A 17,690-nucleotide genomic window follows, 5' to 3' on the forward strand; every position below is an offset into this window, starting at 1 on the left:
AGATGATTTAAAACTTTATAGTTCAAAAGATGAGGAACTGAAAGCACAACTGCAAGTGGTCAAAACTTTTTCAGATGATATAAGAATGCCATTTATTCTTGATAAATGTGCAAAAGCAACCTTAAAAGCAGGAAATCTGCAGCACCAAGAAAACATCAGTTTGGGACAGGAATGTGATATAAAAGAACTTGAGCAGGAGGAAGTGTATAAACATTTGGGAATTAATGAAGGATCAACAATAAAATGTAAACAAATGTGAATAAAACTTAGTAAGGAATATTAGAAGACTAAAATTAATACTGAAAACAGTGTTGACATCTATGAACAAAGTCCAAGCTATAAACCAATTTGCTCTTCCTGTCCTAACTTACAGTTTTGGAGTGACTGACTGGCCTCAAAAGGTGTTGGATAGATTGGACAGGAAAACAAGAAGGATGCTTCATGCTCAACAAATGATTTATAAAAATCAGTGCATACCAAGATTATATATTCCCAGTTCTGAAGGCGGTATGGGCCTCCTCGAAATTAATTACCTGTATAGATCTCCAGTCATGGGACTGTATACATATCTGCTGACCTCACAAGACTCAAATGTAGTGAAAGTTTTGAAACATTAGGAAAATAAGTCTAGAATGACTTCCCCACTTAGTTTAGCAGAAGCATATGAGCGTCAAGCAGGAATGGAAACCAAACTAGAAGTAGATAAAAATCAGGCAGCAACTGAATGTGCCAAAAAACAAAAGAAAGAATATAAGGTGAAGGACCAGATGAAAAGGCAAGGAATGTAGAAAATGCATAACTATAGTTGCAAGTATAAACAAATTTTGGAACAACCTTATGTTGATCAAGATCAAATGCAGGAATGGCTAAGGAGAGGTGAATTTAAACCAAAAGACAAAAAGTTAATGTTGGCGGCCCAAGATAGTGGACTACATATCCACTGAACATGTGGGAGAAACAGACAACTGTAGGTTTTGTAAAACAGAATTGGAAACAGTCACACATCTTGTTGCTGGTTGTGATGTAATAATGGCAGAAGGACTGTATACTGAAAGGTATAATAATGTGGCAAGAATGCTGCACTGGGAATTGTGCAAACATTATAATACTGAAGTAGCTAAAAAACACTGTAAACATGAGCCACAAAGTGTCATAGAAAATGATGGAGTTTATATCACATGGGATCATCCATTACCAAAAGTTCGAAAAATAGATGTGAGAAAACCAGTTATAGTAGTCCATGAAATGAAGACAGAAGGTAGCATTGATCACTGACATTGCTACACCCAGTGGCTACAGTTTCTTACAGAGAGACACAAAGTCATAAAATACCAAGATTTGCAGGCAGAAGCAAGGGCAATATGGAAGAAAGATACACAGACAGTTCCAGTAGTAGTAGGAACAACGAGTCTTATAAAAAAAGAATTTACAATCACATTTAGATGTGTTACTGATACATGTAACTCCATATGAATTGCGGAAGGAGTCATCACTGGACACACTGTGGGTGCTGCGAATAGCATGTCTAGCTAACATCAAAAATTAAAACAATACTAATTTCATGAACTTTAATCATACTTTGACTTAAAAAGGGGTCCATTCCCAACATAGTATTAGAAACCCAAAAGACTTGGAGAAATTAAAAAAAGTATATTTATACTATGGTATTTTGGGTAGTAAATTGAATATGCATGGGAGCCTTTTTCCACAGGTCTCCTCTGTGACCTGGCTCTGCTCAGTTGAACCACCTAGCCAAACAAAATAGATATAGCTAGATAGATAGATAGATAGATAGATAGATAGATAGATAGATAGATAGATATAACATCTAAGTCTACCTGTCCTCAGCAATGTACTGCCAAAGTGGGGCATACTCTCAAATATTTCATGTATGGCAGCTTCATGCTTAAGATAGTCCAGGCATCATTGCCTTGGAATGTTCTTGGTTTTCCAAACTAAACAGTATTTTCTAGAAAAATATTTCTGCATTGTCATGAAAAATTCTGAAGACTTTTTCAGGTTTCTCCTTATCTGTTCTCCAATTCAGACGTCAGAATGTTTATGCTGCTGTACTTGAAACCAGTGTGACTCCAAGAGACAGAATGTTTTCTGACTAAGCACTTCAACTAGCAAACTCATTTAATAAGGGCAGTTTTATAAAATTATCTGATAGCACTGTAAATACAAGAGGAAGTTACCTGAGTGCACATGTTATGTTCCTTTGTCCCATAGTCCTTCTTCAATAGTTACTGTTGATAGGTCTTGGCCTAGTATTCATAGCTTGGTCCTGGCTTGTAAGGACAAACCCTTGCTATGAATACCTAAAGACACTCTCTATGGCCTACATCAAGGTGGATTCTAACTTATCTTATTTGAAATCTGAATGTCTACTGCTTGCAGATGATGGTATTCCCTTACAGGTCAGCAACCACCTTCTATGACTGCATTCATCATACAGTTTTGCATAGTAGTGCAAGTGCCTACTTGGAGAAAACAGTCTATATAAACTCTATCATTGATAAACTGTACACTGGTTGATGATATTAATGCATGTATAGTGATGTTGTTCTGTCTGCTCACCAGTTAATAACCACTTCCCCTATGCCACACCTCCATCGGCTGCATTTGTAGCAATATATATAAATACACACACACACACACACACACACACACACACATATATATATATATATATATATATATATACACAGACACACACACACACACACACATATATCTAAGTCATAGATGAAATGAGTCTTTTCTGGATCAGCCTACCAATCCCACTGACAAAACAAAATTATTACAAATAATGACAATAGCACCATGAAAGTGTACTGGAGGACAAAGGAAATGGATGCTAACATGTTAACTTAAGATGAGATCTTGTAATGATTTTATATGTTATAAATGTACAGAGCATGTAGCAGATGTTAGCTATCACAATGAAAGGTGATATACCAGGCTGACTCAAAGACAGAGCATCTATCTGTACTACTTGTGATCTAAGGTCATTTAGTGGCTTGGGCTATCAAAAAGGCAGTGAGGGGAGGAAGGGGTATGTTGCAGATAGCCTGTTCACCTTCTGTGAGGGGCGGGTTTGGGGAGTTCACACTTTGGGAGTTACACTTAGCAGTGGCTAGGAATCAGGTTCCCAGGTGTGTGTCCTCAGAGTAGCATCACAAGCAGAAAACCTTTCAGGGTGAAAAGGCAGGGAGCACATATGCCTACAACTGATAAGTCTTATTTATAGGCCATATACTTGCTCCTCTGAGCAGAATTAAGGAGTGGGGTAAAATAAAGCAAAAAAAAAAAAAAAAATAAGTGGTCCTGTAGCCACTAGCATAATAAATATGAAATTACCACTGAAACACGAAATTCAGAAAATGTGCCATGGGAAACTGAATGGTTAGTCAATAAGCCCACTGACAATCTGGAGTTAAATAAAAAGTATTGCTTACATATGGAAAGAACCCTTTTGAAAATCCTTGCTACCAAGTACTATCATATTACTATAAAATATAACTTAGTGGGAGAAGAGTCAACCAACTATACCCCTCAATAATTTTACAGTAATGTGAAATGACCACGTACAAGTCATCTTCTTGATAGGTGGGATTTTCAAAGTTACATTACTTTCATGCATAATATGATGATGCAATTTAGGATGTAATGCAGTATTCATACAAATCTACTGTTGTGAATGCCTGTACCATGGGATACTTTATAAACTATGTTTCTGTTGAACTATAGCTATGTTTGTTGTATAAATGTGTAAAAGCCTATTACGATAAACCAACCTGAGCTGTACCTACTCAGTCTCCAGTTCCAGTGTATATTTCTAATTAGTGCGGTTTTCTATACACAGAATTCAAGTACTCTCTTCTATTTTGCATTCTATGTTTCTGTTTGATGTAAGTTTGCATTGTGAGCTACAGTTATAAAATGCAGCATTTTCCTTTGTAGTATAAACTAAAATTATATTGTAAACTATTTTACTTTTGTATTTGGAGCTTTCATTTCTGGGACTCCAGTGAAATGAGTTCTGTCATATTGAACTATTCCAACAAAGAAATGCAAATCCATCCATCCACAACCCTTTTTTCTTCACTCATGGGGTCAGCGTCTCACTTCATAAATGACAATAATCTAGAGCCAAGGATTATACCACCAGATGGCTAGCCCTGCCACATTAGTTCTTCCATACCACACACTCACACTCACACCTATCATCAATTTAGAGTGATCAATCCACCTACTGCATGTCTTTGGAATGTGGGAGGAAACTGAAGCACCCACAGGAAACACACGCAAACACAGAAAGGACATGCAGACTCCACATGGAAGTCACCCAACTGAGAATGAAACTGGGAAATTCTCCTGCTGTGTGGTGACAAAGCTATCCGCTGTGTCTCCTGCAACCTGGTTCTGAATATAATCAAACACTGGGTTACTGCATCTTGGAAATAAGGAGAAATCAACTCCTACCCTCTAAAAGAAGAAGGTAAAATTTGTTTAACTGACCAGAAACCACAGTTTGGACAAAGAATTTCCAGCTATTTTTTTATCCAAGTATAAAGAATTTGTTTATTAGTGTGCTCTTCTAATTGTTATCAATTTCCCATTCTCCTGTTCGATTCTTGGCTGGAGTGCCTTCTGTGTGGAGTCTGGATGTCCTCCCGGCGGTCGATTGGCCTCCGAAAGACATGCGTGAATAGGCGTGCCTTTGCTGAAGGTTGGGCATTGGGCTGGCAACTCGGCACCATAAAAATCTACTGCCAATCATTAGTGGACTGGAATTCTGCTGTGGTGACCCCTAACCGGGAAAAGCTGAAAAGACAAACATTCACTTTTACTCTGTATGCAAGATATTATGAAAAGTCTTTATGCTTACTACAGTTTTTTGTCTATGCAAATAAATAAAGTAAATAAATAAAAGTTCCTAAAAGAATGTTAAAGATAAAAGAAAAATGAAAGTAAAGTAATTGTCTCTACTGTGAGACCCATTGCCTATTTTAGCAGAGTTCCCTTGCCTTAAAAGTAAATTCTCATTTGGTACTTAAATTGGAACATAATTGGTTTGCCATATATGTAAGACAAACATTAATATATGCAAATTTAAATAATCAAAACATATCTGGCTACAGCTGCATATGAATATAACTAACTCTAAAGCTTCTTACAGAGTGTGCCCTTCTACTGTAGGCAAACCTATTATAAAGGGTCTATGTTTTGTGTCCTGCAGTCAGAATAATGTATATTTCTGCTGTTTTGGTGCTGAAACTAGTAGGAATTTATGAGTTCAAGGCCCATGGGATAGAGTGTTGGGCAATAACTGTGTGTATGTATTTTGAGTTTACATGCAAGGGACAAGGGTAACGTGTAGGTATATATATCATTTAAATAATCGTTATAACAGAAGAGCATAATGCATTATTTCTCTCCATCTCATTTTAACTCACTTCCGATTTCTGATGCTTTCCCTTGCCAACTCCCAGTAGTTCAGTATGGTTCTGTACATTAGGGTTCAAGGGTGGTAGTTGAACAGCTTTCTAAATCAAGAATGCTGCTGCTGATGATGACAATGAAGATGAAAAAGGTTAACCTGTTTACTAAATTTGGTATTTACCAATACTCTTTAGTATGATTACTGCAATCAAAAGAATGTACTGATCTTAGTAACAGTCCTCAGAAAATGGAAAATTAGTACACTAAAAATGTTTCTTTCATAAGAAATTACACCATTGTATTGCAAATCATGGATTCATTAGAGTGGAGAATGCATATAGTCACAGCTGGATATTATCATTTAACAAAACATATGTTAGATCCGTGACTCATTCAGAATTATCATTCCCAGTCTGATATTTATAGGTGCTCTACCTCATCTAACAGATTAGGGCCTCTGTTGAATAATCACATTTGCATATGAATGCAAATGACCAATTACTGCCACACAGTGCTAGTAATTATACTAAATGGCTTTTTCATGAAACACTCAGGCATGCGTGGGTTCCTTTAATGCTTACTAACATTAAATTGGATTGTTTTAGCAGGTCTTCATAGGTCACAGAAAATCATTAAGTGCTTTTTCATATCCTTGACATGATTGTTTCACAATATTCTGTCTCACAGAAGCAGATAATGATTTATTCTAACAGTGGAAACAATACAAATAAAGAACTGTTAACAAAAGCTTCATACACCGCCACTCTGTCTTTCCAACAGAAAGCTGATGAAATTTTGGCAGTGAAAACTAAAGGACCTGTAGAAAAATTTACCTCTGTCCTGAAGTCTTTCAGTAACAGAAACAAAAATAACAGATCAGCATATTTTAACAGACATTTCATTATCTTGTGAGAGATCAGTGGTTGGCTTTGCCACAATTCATGACCAAGGCACTAGTTTAGTACAAACAATACAGTAGCAAGATTTGTGTCAAAAAACTTTAAATACATTGTTGTTGATATATTGACTGATATAAAGAATTAATGGTTGCGGTATGAAAAACCTCAGAGGATAAAATCAAAAAAAGGAACAATTGATTTGGAAAGCGTACTGTCTTTCTCTGTCCAAGTACAACACAGCTGTACAATAAATTAGAGGACTTTTCCAGTCTGAGTTTTCTTTTGTAGCTTGTACTGTAAATCATGATTTAATATTTATTCTCTTGCACAGTAATAACTCTGAACACTCCAACAGTATAACTAACAAACAAATTAAAATTAGACAAAGCAGATAATTCCAAAGCATGCTTGCCATTTTACTATGCATACTGCTAACTTGCTACTGCTTCAACCTCAAATTAAGAGTAAATGACTGTATTACTCACTAGGGAGTACAAGTTCATAGCCGAATTGTATTTTATTTATATACTTATTTTTAATTTATTTATTTACTTATTTCTCATTTGTTGACCGGGTTAGTCCCACAAGGCTAGTGGCATCTTTTTGTGGGTGACCCAAGGTGGACCAGCAACAAAATTTGCAGAATACACTGCAAAACTGAAGCTGTTTGAAAGCTAGCTCAGAAGGTACAGTCTGCATTTCAGATGACTCTGAACACCACACTTTAGCTAAGTTCAAAGTTCTCAGGAATTATACTACTTTATAAAAATCATGAACAGAAATGGGGAGCTATGTCAGTTTCGCGGTAAAGATGGAAAAAGCCTCAACTTGGGTCCCAGTGATGTGAGCTTAATGAGTAGTCTGAGCACCCAAGAAACAAGCTAGGGAGAGAAGGGGGGAGTAGCCAAAAGCAGCTCTCCCATCTGGGTAGTAGGTGGGAGGGAGTTGGCTAAGTCCCATTGTATAAGGTCTCAGGAGTGCGAGCCAACCCAAAGAGTGGTTACACTATGGACAAGTATCAAAAGAATGCAGAAGGGTGTACCCATCCTGAATTTGGTGTAATGGGATCGCACAATGTCTGCTGGCAAACATAGTGACAGACGAAGGCCTAATGCAGAAATAGGATTACCAAAGCTAACACCACCCCTGAATGACTTCACTGCTTTCACCACACAATGTGAGTTGTCTGCTCCCAGTTACTTCACCCACAGCTACACTCGACGTATGAAATACAGAAAGGTACAGCATCACTAGGATCCAAAAGTAAGATAAAAAAATGAACAGAATGCAAAGCTGAGTCATACAAACTAAGTACTGCTGAATCCTGCCTACCTTAAGGAGCTGATACTAGACAGCTCAGAGGAAAAGGACAGTAGCTGCTAGCTCTTCATGCGTCAGAGTACAGACATCAGACAGAGCTTCTTTTGCCTATCTTGCCCCAATCCTGTGGAATTAGCTGTCATCTCCAATTACATCAAGTGTGGAATCAACTACCTTCCCTGATTCACATGAGTTCTTTTTAAGTATTCCTTCTGGGGGTCCCTAAAATTTCATTTTTAAGACACTTTGCTTAAACCTTTATAGGCACATATCAGCAAACTTGAGATGGCTAAACTCTTGATTGGACTGTTTTAATTTATACTGTATTTGAAGAAATTAATTCAGTATATTCAGTCTCTTTTACTTATTGTCTGACTGCTTATGCCTTGTTCTTTTTTATGTGAGGTGCCTACAATTTAGGTATCTAAATAATTAAAACTGAATAAACAAATAAATAAACTTTAGTAAAATAGGTTGCTGCAGCTCCCAATGCAAGATTAAACAGAGAACTGCTTACCTATCTAATTGTACCCAGTATCTCAACACTGTCTTTGCTGAGACACCTACATTGACAACAATCTTTGGAGATGGGATACTCCCTGATGATCTATTAGTCCCAGCAGTATATATTCCATAGATGCCAGAGTTTCTACAGAAAATATTTTATTTTTTTTCTCTCAGACCTGCAGCAACCTTGGAGTTGGTAATATGCATGTCATGGTGAGGGTATATAGGGTAACCCCACCCCCTGTCATTGAAATAGGAGGCTTTATCTCAAACAGAAAATGGTTGACTGCTCTGTATTTCTTTTACTGTTTGTTTAATATTTACTTAGGAAATAAATGTTTATACATTTTATTTTTTAATGCCTGAACAACTATGGCAAGTGTAAGAAGATTAAAATAGACACCTGTTTAAAGCTAACTAACTCATGGGCAAAGCTTTTTAATGTAATAATGATTTCATTTTTTATTGTCAACTTTCAGCAGCTTTAACTACTGAGAAATTGGACATCTGATATGTATGCAAGCAAACCATATGCTGCATTTCTTTTCTGATTCAGGGGCTACTCATACATTCGTTATTTTAAAAATATTTTTATTGATTTCCATTACATAGAACATTTGATAAACAGCAATAAATCACAACAGTGACAAAATATATCCAAACCCGTCAATATAAACTATATATGCAGTAAAACCAACAATAAACAGTCTTTTGCTTAATAACCAATGAACGTGTGATAAAAATGTTCCACTTTTTAAATATTTGATCACATATCATTTAATTTTTTTAATTGTTTACCTCTGATACCTGATACCTCTCAGACTTAACCCCTTCAGATGAGGATGGCAAACAGGAAAACACTTAGCATTCATGGAAGGAGTTTGGAGTGGAGGTCGGGGTGATTCTTGTGATTTTATTGTAAATGGTTTTATATCTGCTAAAGAGATTTGTGTTCATCATAAAAAACAAAAGGCTATACTACTATTATTACTTTTATTTGGATTAATATTAACTCAAAATTAATTTTATTTCAGACCAAATAAAGAGCCTGCACTATCAAATGTTAAAACAAGATTGGTCCTGAATAGATTAGGGCCCAGCAAGTGAAAGTTTCATGTCTGTAAAACAGTTAGGGTAGTAATTATATATACATCATAATTTTACAATACTTTTAGACCAAGTTGAAAACATGGCAGACATTTTTGTGTCCCAGTGACCTTAACTGTTACACTATCATTACACATTTCCATCTCAAAGGCTAATCTTGTACTGTGGCTATGAATATTATGCACAGCTGTGAAATCATCTTTTGCCATAAAAAGTGCAATGACTTGCATCCCATCCAGAATGGGATCTCTGTCTTATAGTTTTTGAGTGTTGGGACAGTCTCCAGCTATACAACCACACATGCTGTTCAAATCAAGGTGATCACAGAACTGCACATTAGTCCTTCTTAAAAGCAAAAATAAAAAAATAACTGCAGACAGCTAAAACCAACAAAATGGTTTTAGCTGGTTGCAATTATTTTTTATTTGTGTTTTTAACAAGCACTATTGCACAGTTCCATGCTCACCTTGATTTGAACAGCACGTGTGGTCCCTTATCTGTTTTACTTGGCTCTGTTTGGTGCCGATAGATTTGGTTCACAGTTTCCATCTATCCAGCAGCTTTAAATAAAATAAAGGAAGTATAGAAAAAATACTAGGCTACCAGCCTACAGACTACTACAAGCCTAATCAGCAACCAGAGGCAAGAATCAAAACTAGAACCTTGTATCAGCAAGGTTAAGACTGTAACTATTATGCCAATGTCATGCGGAGTGAATGAATATAGGTGGCAATCCACTGAGCACAGAAGAAGTCATCAGGGATCTGGGGACCCAGGTTGACAGTAGCCTTTCGTTTGACACTCATGTTGCTAAAGTAGTTAGGAAAACCTTCTACATTGCCCACCTGATCATGAAGGGATTCACATCTAGATCAAGGGAGGTCATCGTCCCCCTGTACTCATCACTCATTAGACCCATGATTGAGTACAATGCCCCATTCGGAATGTATCTGACCTGACACCTGCAGCAGCTGGAAAGGCCCCAAAAGTTCCTCACCAAAAGGATAAAGGGTCTCAAAAATATGTCTTATGCTGCCCGACTGAAAGAACTCCAGCTCTATTCAGTCTCATACCGCTTGCTCAGAGGTGACCTGTGCCTGACATATAAGGCCATGTCAAACCCAGATTTGATGAATATGCTTCACCTCAAAAATCTAGATCCCTCAGAACCACAAGGGCGTGAGACTTAAACCTTGACACGGTTATTAATAGAACGTGCTGGAGGGACAAATTCATCACCCAGAGACTCCCTATGCTGTGGAACAAAATCCCGGTACATGTGAGGCAGAGCACCTCGCTGGCCTTGTTCAAGAGGAATCTTGACCAATGGATGGGAGATCGCAGATATACCCCAGGGATTACTTCAGTGTCACTGCTTGACAGAGGCACAGCAAAATAATAGGCATAGTTTTATTCAAACTAAAGGGGTGGCGAAAGCCACATAACTATGGGCTAGGCTTATAAATGCCCTTGGGCAGATAGCCTAGTATGAACCTATGAACCTATGAATAAGAGTCCATCACACAAGTACTGCCTTATGATAGCTATGTTAAATTTTCTGAGGAAAATATTAATTCTGCCAATGTTCTGAGTGTGCATTCAGGTTTTGCAGAGACATACTCATAACTTTCATAAATTCAAATATCGTGACATAAAAATTAAAAAAAAATAATTTCTCTTAAGTAACATAATAAAATAAGCATTTATGGCCAGAGTTCAGACAGGGATCCATTATTTACTACCTAAAAATCATAATAACTTTCTGGTTAAGAACAACTACATGACAAAATGCAGCATTAAACATGCAATTCATTAATTTCTTAATTTACACATTGCTTATCTTGATCTGGCCAAGGCTTTCGACACTATCCCTCATTCTGCTATTGTTAAAAAATTAGGCAAATGTAAACCCCTATGTTATCAAATGGATTGCAAATTGTCTATCCGACAGATTGTGAAAGTTACTGGTACCCTCTCTGAATGTAAAACTGTAACTACTGGGATATCACAGGGATCGTGAATGGGCCTTCTCCTGTTTGGCATTTATTTTCTAGACATCCAGTCCAATATCCCCCCGTAGTGTTCTTAACCAAGTTTGCTAATGACTGCAAGCTAAACACTATTATCCTGTCATATTCGTATACTAAACAGTTCCAGAAAGTGTTGGAATATGCACATATATGGTGTACTGAAAATGGTCTCGACCTAAATGAAAAAAAAAAGAACAGCATAGTAGTAGTTCATAAAAAGCTGCTTACACATCACACATTTTAAATGATATTCCTGTTCAGCCAGACATGGTCATAAGAGACCTGAGTACTTACATAGCCAATTCTCTCTCATTCGATCATCAAGCTTCCAACATAGTCAGGACATTTTTATCTTGCCCAATGAATTCCTAAGGAAATGTCTTCAAGATCCATAGAAGTCATCCTGCCACTGTATTCTTCCCTTATCAAGCCTATCATTCAATACATTTCCCCTTGGTATGTACAAATCAAATCATAATACTCAACCAGAAAGGACTCAAACATACATTACCAGTCAAAGGCCTTAAATCATTCAACTGTATCTTGATAGATTAGCACAATTCTCATTTTACTCAGTAGCCTACTGGATGCTTCAATGTAATCCTTCTCTTGCTTTCTGAGCAATGAAAGACCCAGTAAAATTTCTTTCTTTGCAAAATCAGTGGCTTTGCAAACACCCACACTAGTTAGTACTATGGACTGGTCAGAAACCATGCTGTGTTGGAGTTAGAAGATTGGACTGGTCAGAAACCATGCTGTGTTGGGGTCAGGAGATCGGACTGGTCAGAAACCATGCTGTGTTGGGGTTAGGAGAATGGACTGGTCAGAAACCATGCTGTGTTGGGGTTAGGAGATCGGACTGGTCAGAAACCATGCTGTGTTGGGGTTAGGAGATTGGACTGGTCAGAAACCATGCTGTGTTGGGGTTAGGAGATCGGACTGGTCAAAAACCATGCTGTGTTGGGGTTAGGAGATCGGACTGGTCAGGAAACCATGCTGTGTTGGGGTTAGGTGATCGGATGGGTCAGAAACCATGCTGTGTTGGGGTTAGGAGATCGGACTGGTCAGAAACCATGCTGTGTTGGGGTTAGGAGATCGGACTGGTCAGAAACCATGCTGTGTTGGGGTTAGGAGATCATTTTGCATGAGGTACTGAAGGAGTTGCTCATGGATGCACTTTTCCAGTATCTTAGATGGGGGATAAGATGGCAATTGCCCTAAAGTTAGATTTTTCAGAGGAGTTACCTCCTTTATGGAGGGGAATAATGAAGAATGTTTTCCAGAGGTCAGGAACTTGGGAGTTTTGAATAAATTTGTTAATAAGAATATAGACTAGGTATGCTACCGAGTCTGCAGTGAGCTTAAGGTACGCAGCCAGAAGATCACCAGCAGAAAGAGAATATAGTTTAAGTTTCTTTAGTAAGTGTTTAACATATGATGCGAGACAGGTTGGGAAAGTAAAGGCATGGAATTCCGAAGTAGTAGAGGTTTGGGGTAGATTAAATGGGTGGGGGAGAGATGGAGGTATGACAGGCTATAATGTTGATGAAAAAAGTGTTAAATTTGGTAGCTGTTTCTGAGGGGCAGACGTCTGGATAGGGGTTTGGTGAGGAAAGTGAGGCAGACTGAAACATTTTGTTAATTCAGCTCCAGAATTTCTTTGGACGTTTTTTTATGACTATCTTGTGGGTCAGAGTAATATTTCTTTTTGTCTAGGTAAATTTGCTTCTTGGTGATGTTGTGCAACTCCTTGTATAGATGTAAGGTTTGAGGGGTTTTATCTTTGTGCCATTGTTTCCATGGTTTGTTATATTTTTAAATGAGAATTCCTGTAGCATGAGACATCCAGAAGTTATGGATATTTTTTTACTCTTTTATTTCTGGTAGAGGCTGAATTTTTTGACAACTTTGTTTAGGGATAGGGTTTTGAGTAGAGAGCAGTTGACAGATTTTAGCCAATTACTGAGTTTAGTAGGATGAAAATTAGAAAAATATTGGGTATTTCTGTACTGATGTTTTTTAACAGGGGAGGGTGATTTCTCTATTGGTGAATAAAGGGTGGTGGTCACTAAAGGGAATCAGGTAGCACCACTGAGATAGCATACTTGCTGGTGTCAGGGATGAGTATCCAGTCAAGGATAGAATTTTTATGATTCACTTTGTTGAGTCAAGAAAGGAAAGAGGTCAGCTATTTGAAACCAAATACATTAAGACAAGTAGTTGGGGTGTTAGATGTGATAGATAACCAGTCAATGTTAATATTGCCTAAGATAATGGTTTCAGTAGTAATATTTGTAATTATCCAGCAAACAATTTCTTTTAATAAGCTAATATTTTTACCTGATGGTATGTAGAGGGAAACTATATAAAGCTTCTTATGTTTATTAACATTGAGAAGAGAGATTTAGAGACTTATTTTATTACAGCTCTCTTCTCCATTGCTATTTTTATTTATTAAGTTAATCAACATAAATGTTATAACTTTTATGTTATTCCCATAGTTTATTCTATTTGCAATGCTAATATATCTCCTAATCTTAAGGCAATTTGTTGATTTTTAATTGTTCATTGATAACCATCCAGATCTGATCACATGTTCCCACAACAGCCACATTGGCATAAATCACCAAGCAAGACAACAAGGCAAGTCTCGTAACAACTATTCTATCTACTTTGATGCACTTTACAATCCACTGAATAAAACAATCCCAAGCAATCAAGCCCACTATGTCTAACATTGAGCAACAACTTAAGCAAATAAATATCATAAACCTGTGCTAGTATAGATGCTCATACATTTTAGAGCTGCTTTAAAATATTGTTCAGTTGTCCTTTGCGCTGTCTTTCCAGTCTATGTCTTTTGATTTCATGTATGCATATTAACTTTCCATTATTCATCTAATGTTTCTCCTGCTTCTGAGCTGAGATCATGGCCAAAAATGACCAACAGACCAGCCCACCTATGCGGTTATAAAACAGTAGACAAACAAATAAATATTAATTAACTAATTCATCAGTTTATATTAACTTTTGTATTATTCAGTGGGTTGTAAAGTGAATATCTGATTGTACACACATGGTAAAATATGGTGGTGAGTTCTAATCTAATAGATCTGTCACTACTGAAGTCCCTCAGAGTCTGTGCTGTGTCCATCCTTTTCTTTTTACCATCTACTTCTCTAATGTGAAGATACATGCCCAAGATCTGTGATTGACCAAGTCTGTAGTTGACTGCAAACTGGGTACCGGTACTGATTACAACACAGACTAATATTTTTCAAGAAGATTATATAAAGTCAGGACATGGTTTTCTGACCATGGTTTTCAATTTAATGCAAACAAAATATTTCAGCTGCATTTGAGGAAACAAGAATTTCTACTGATTATCACTTTAATTGAACACACCAATACACTGTCCTCTGGGGATCTATATCACGCTGTCAAACTTTTACAACTTTGAATGCTATATGGTTGAACCCATAATGTTTGAAGTTGTAAAACTTCGAAAACTTAAAAAATAAAAATAAAAATAATAAAAAATGTACCTGACGGTTGTAAGCAGGGGGGCAAGCCAGGTAATTTATTTATTTATTTATTGATATATATTTTAAGTTTTCAAAGTTTTACAACTTCGAATATATGGGTTCAACCATATAGTGTTCAAAGTTGTAAAACTTCGACAATGTGACATAGACTCATCCTCTGGTCAGCAAGTATCAGCTACAATAAGGAAATCTTTTTCCATTGTCAAATTAATTTTCAAAGGTATATCCTCAACAGGCACAGCTATGCAGTGAGTAGCATTTTCACCTCACAGAATCAGGTTCTCTAGTTCAATTCTTGGCTGATGGGCCTTCCATATGTAGTCTGCATGCCCTTTCTGTGTTTGAGAAGATTTTGTCCAGGTAGTCTGGTTTTCACTCACATTATAAAGACATGCGAAAGGTGGATTGATGTTTATAAGCTGTCCCTACATGCGCATGCAGTGTGTGTATATGTGTGTGTGTGTGTGTGTGTGTGTGTGTGTGTGTGTGTGTGTGTGTGTGTGTGTGTGTGTGTGTGTGTGTGTGTGTGTGTGTGTGTGTGTGTGTGTGCGTGTGTGTGTGTGTGTGTGTGTGTGTGTGTGTGTGTGTGTGTGTGCGTGTGTGTGAGAGACAGAGAGAAAGATATGGTGGAAAGACCTGGCAATCTACTCCTATCCCCTACCTGCTTAGTAAATACTGCAGGTGGAGGAGTTATCAATGGGGTTGTTATAGTGGCTGGATATGACATGTAAGCATGAATGGATGGATATAATCAAGATCCAAAGAGATCATAGTTTCCTGTATTCTCCTTTGTTTTGCCAATCATTTAATATAATGCTCTGACTGTCATGTATCTTACTAAAGGCATATACCACATTGAAAAACTTCAATGTTTACTAGCTAAGATAATCCTAGGGGTAGGCCTCCCTTACTTGTTCATAGGTTCATAGGTTCATTGGTTTATACTAGGCTATCTGCCCTAAGGCATTTATAAGCCTAGCCCAAATTTTTGTGGCTTACGCCACCCCTTATATGAAAAAATACTATGCCCATTAGTTTGTTGTGCCTCTGTCCAGCAGTGACACAGAGATGATTCCCGGGGTAAACCTACGATCTCCCATCCACAGGTCAAGATTTCTCTTGAACAGAGCCAGCGAGGTGCTCTGCCTCACATGGACCGGGATTTTATTCCACAGCATAGGGAGTCTCTGAGTGATAAATCTATCCCTCCAGCATGTCCTATTTATGTCCGTGCTAAGGTTTAAGTCGCTTGCTCTAGTGGTTTTGGTGGATTTGGATTTTTGAGGTGGAGCATGTCCATTAATTCCGGGTTGGACATGGCCTTGTATGTCAGGCACATGTCATCTCTGAGCAGACGGTATGCGACTGAATAGAGCTGGAGTTTCTTCAATCTGGCAGCATATGACAGATTTTGGAGTCCCTTTATCCTTTTGGTGAGGAACTTTTGGGGTCTCTCCAATTGCTGCAGATGTCGGGTGAGATACATCCCGAATGGGGCATTGTACTCGATCATTGGTCTGATAAGTGAAGAGTACAGGGAACAATGACCTCACTAGATCTGGATGTGAATCCCTTCATGATCAGGTGGGCAATGTAGAAGGTCTTTCTAACCACTTTAGCAATGTGAGTGTCAAAAGAAAGGCCACTGTCAACCTGGGTCCCCAGGTCCCTGATAACCTCTTCTGTGCTTAGTGGATTGCCACCTATATGGTAGCTTGGGGTTACCTTGTTTTTCCCAAAGGGTATGACTATACATTTTTTGGCGTTTAACTTCAGGCCATGGCTCTGGCACCAGCTATCTGTTTCCGTGAGTCCCTTCTGAAGGATATCCGTGTCCGATGCACTTTTCACTATGGCGCCCAGTTTGCAGTCGTCTGCAAATTTTGTCAGCCAAAGTCCTCCCATGTTGGCCTGTACTTCTGAGAAGTAGATGCCGAACAATAGGGGGCCAAGGACTGAGCCCTGTGGGACACCACTTGTGACCAGCTTGGAGTCTGACATAGCGCCAGCAACTCTAACCCTGTGGGTTCTGTCCTTAAGCCAGTTTGCAACCCATCTTGTGACATATGGGTTTACTTTTAAGCTGGTAAGTTTTTCTACAATACCCGAGTGGGGTATTGTGTCGAAAGCCTTTCCAAGGTCAAGGTAGGCTGTATGGACTGCCTTTCCCTCATCAATGGCCTTGGTGACTGTTTCGAAGAAGTCAACCAAGTTCAAAAGGCATGATCTTCCCTTGACGAAGCCAAACTGGGTCGGGTCCAATGTCTGCAAGTCCCCTATATCTTTGTTTATGAGCTCCATTATGATCCTCTCCATAGCTTTGCAGACTAGACTTGTTAAGCTTATGGGGCGGTAATTACCAGGGTCCGTAGAGGCACCAGCTAGATTAAAAAGTATTTAACATTTTTTTTTGTCTCACACAGATTTTGTGTGGAGATTCTTGTCTAGCCTTTTGAAATTTAAAACACTCTATTTTACTAGATCTTCACCTCAGAAACACTGGAAATGTTGGAACCATTCATTCCAAAACTCTCAGCTTTCACTGTAAAGTCAATAGGACTTTTTGGCAGGATACATTACTTAATGGATTTTCTACCTGTCAAACAAATTTCTCCTGCATGTTAGATGGTGTAACACCTTAACTTCATTCAAATTAAGTCTTGATAATTAAATGGGTTCACATAAATTTACTTCATGGGTTAATAGCACGGTCCTTATCAAGAAGGGAGATAAACTTGCTGAATGCTCTTTCTAGGGTGCATGGCTAGACTATGTATGGTTGTTCAAAGTACTTGCCTAGTACTAATGTATGGACATATACATTATGATCAAAT

General features: G+C 37.9%; 1 protein-coding gene across 1 annotated transcript in view; it reads left to right on the top strand.

Annotated features, from left to right (window-relative positions):
• The first annotated feature begins 7,421 nt into the window (after nucleotides 1–7,421).
• LOC122801179 (zinc finger BED domain-containing protein 5-like) overlaps nucleotides 7,422–17,690 on the top strand; it is a 69,093-nt gene continuing 58,824 nt past the window's right edge. Inside the window, exon 1 of the mRNA XM_044070741.1 lies at nucleotides 7,422–7,524. Within this exon, the coding sequence (XP_043926676.1) occupies nucleotides 7,422–7,524 (103 nt within the window). The remainder of the gene's footprint in view (nucleotides 7,525–17,690) is intronic.

Source organism: Protopterus annectens, chromosome 4.part1 (assembly GCF_019279795.1).
Source record: "Protopterus annectens isolate FY-2018-M chromosome 4.part1, PAN1.0, whole genome shotgun sequence".
NCBI classification, from domain to species: Eukaryota; Metazoa; Chordata; order Ceratodontiformes; family Protopteridae; genus Protopterus; species Protopterus annectens.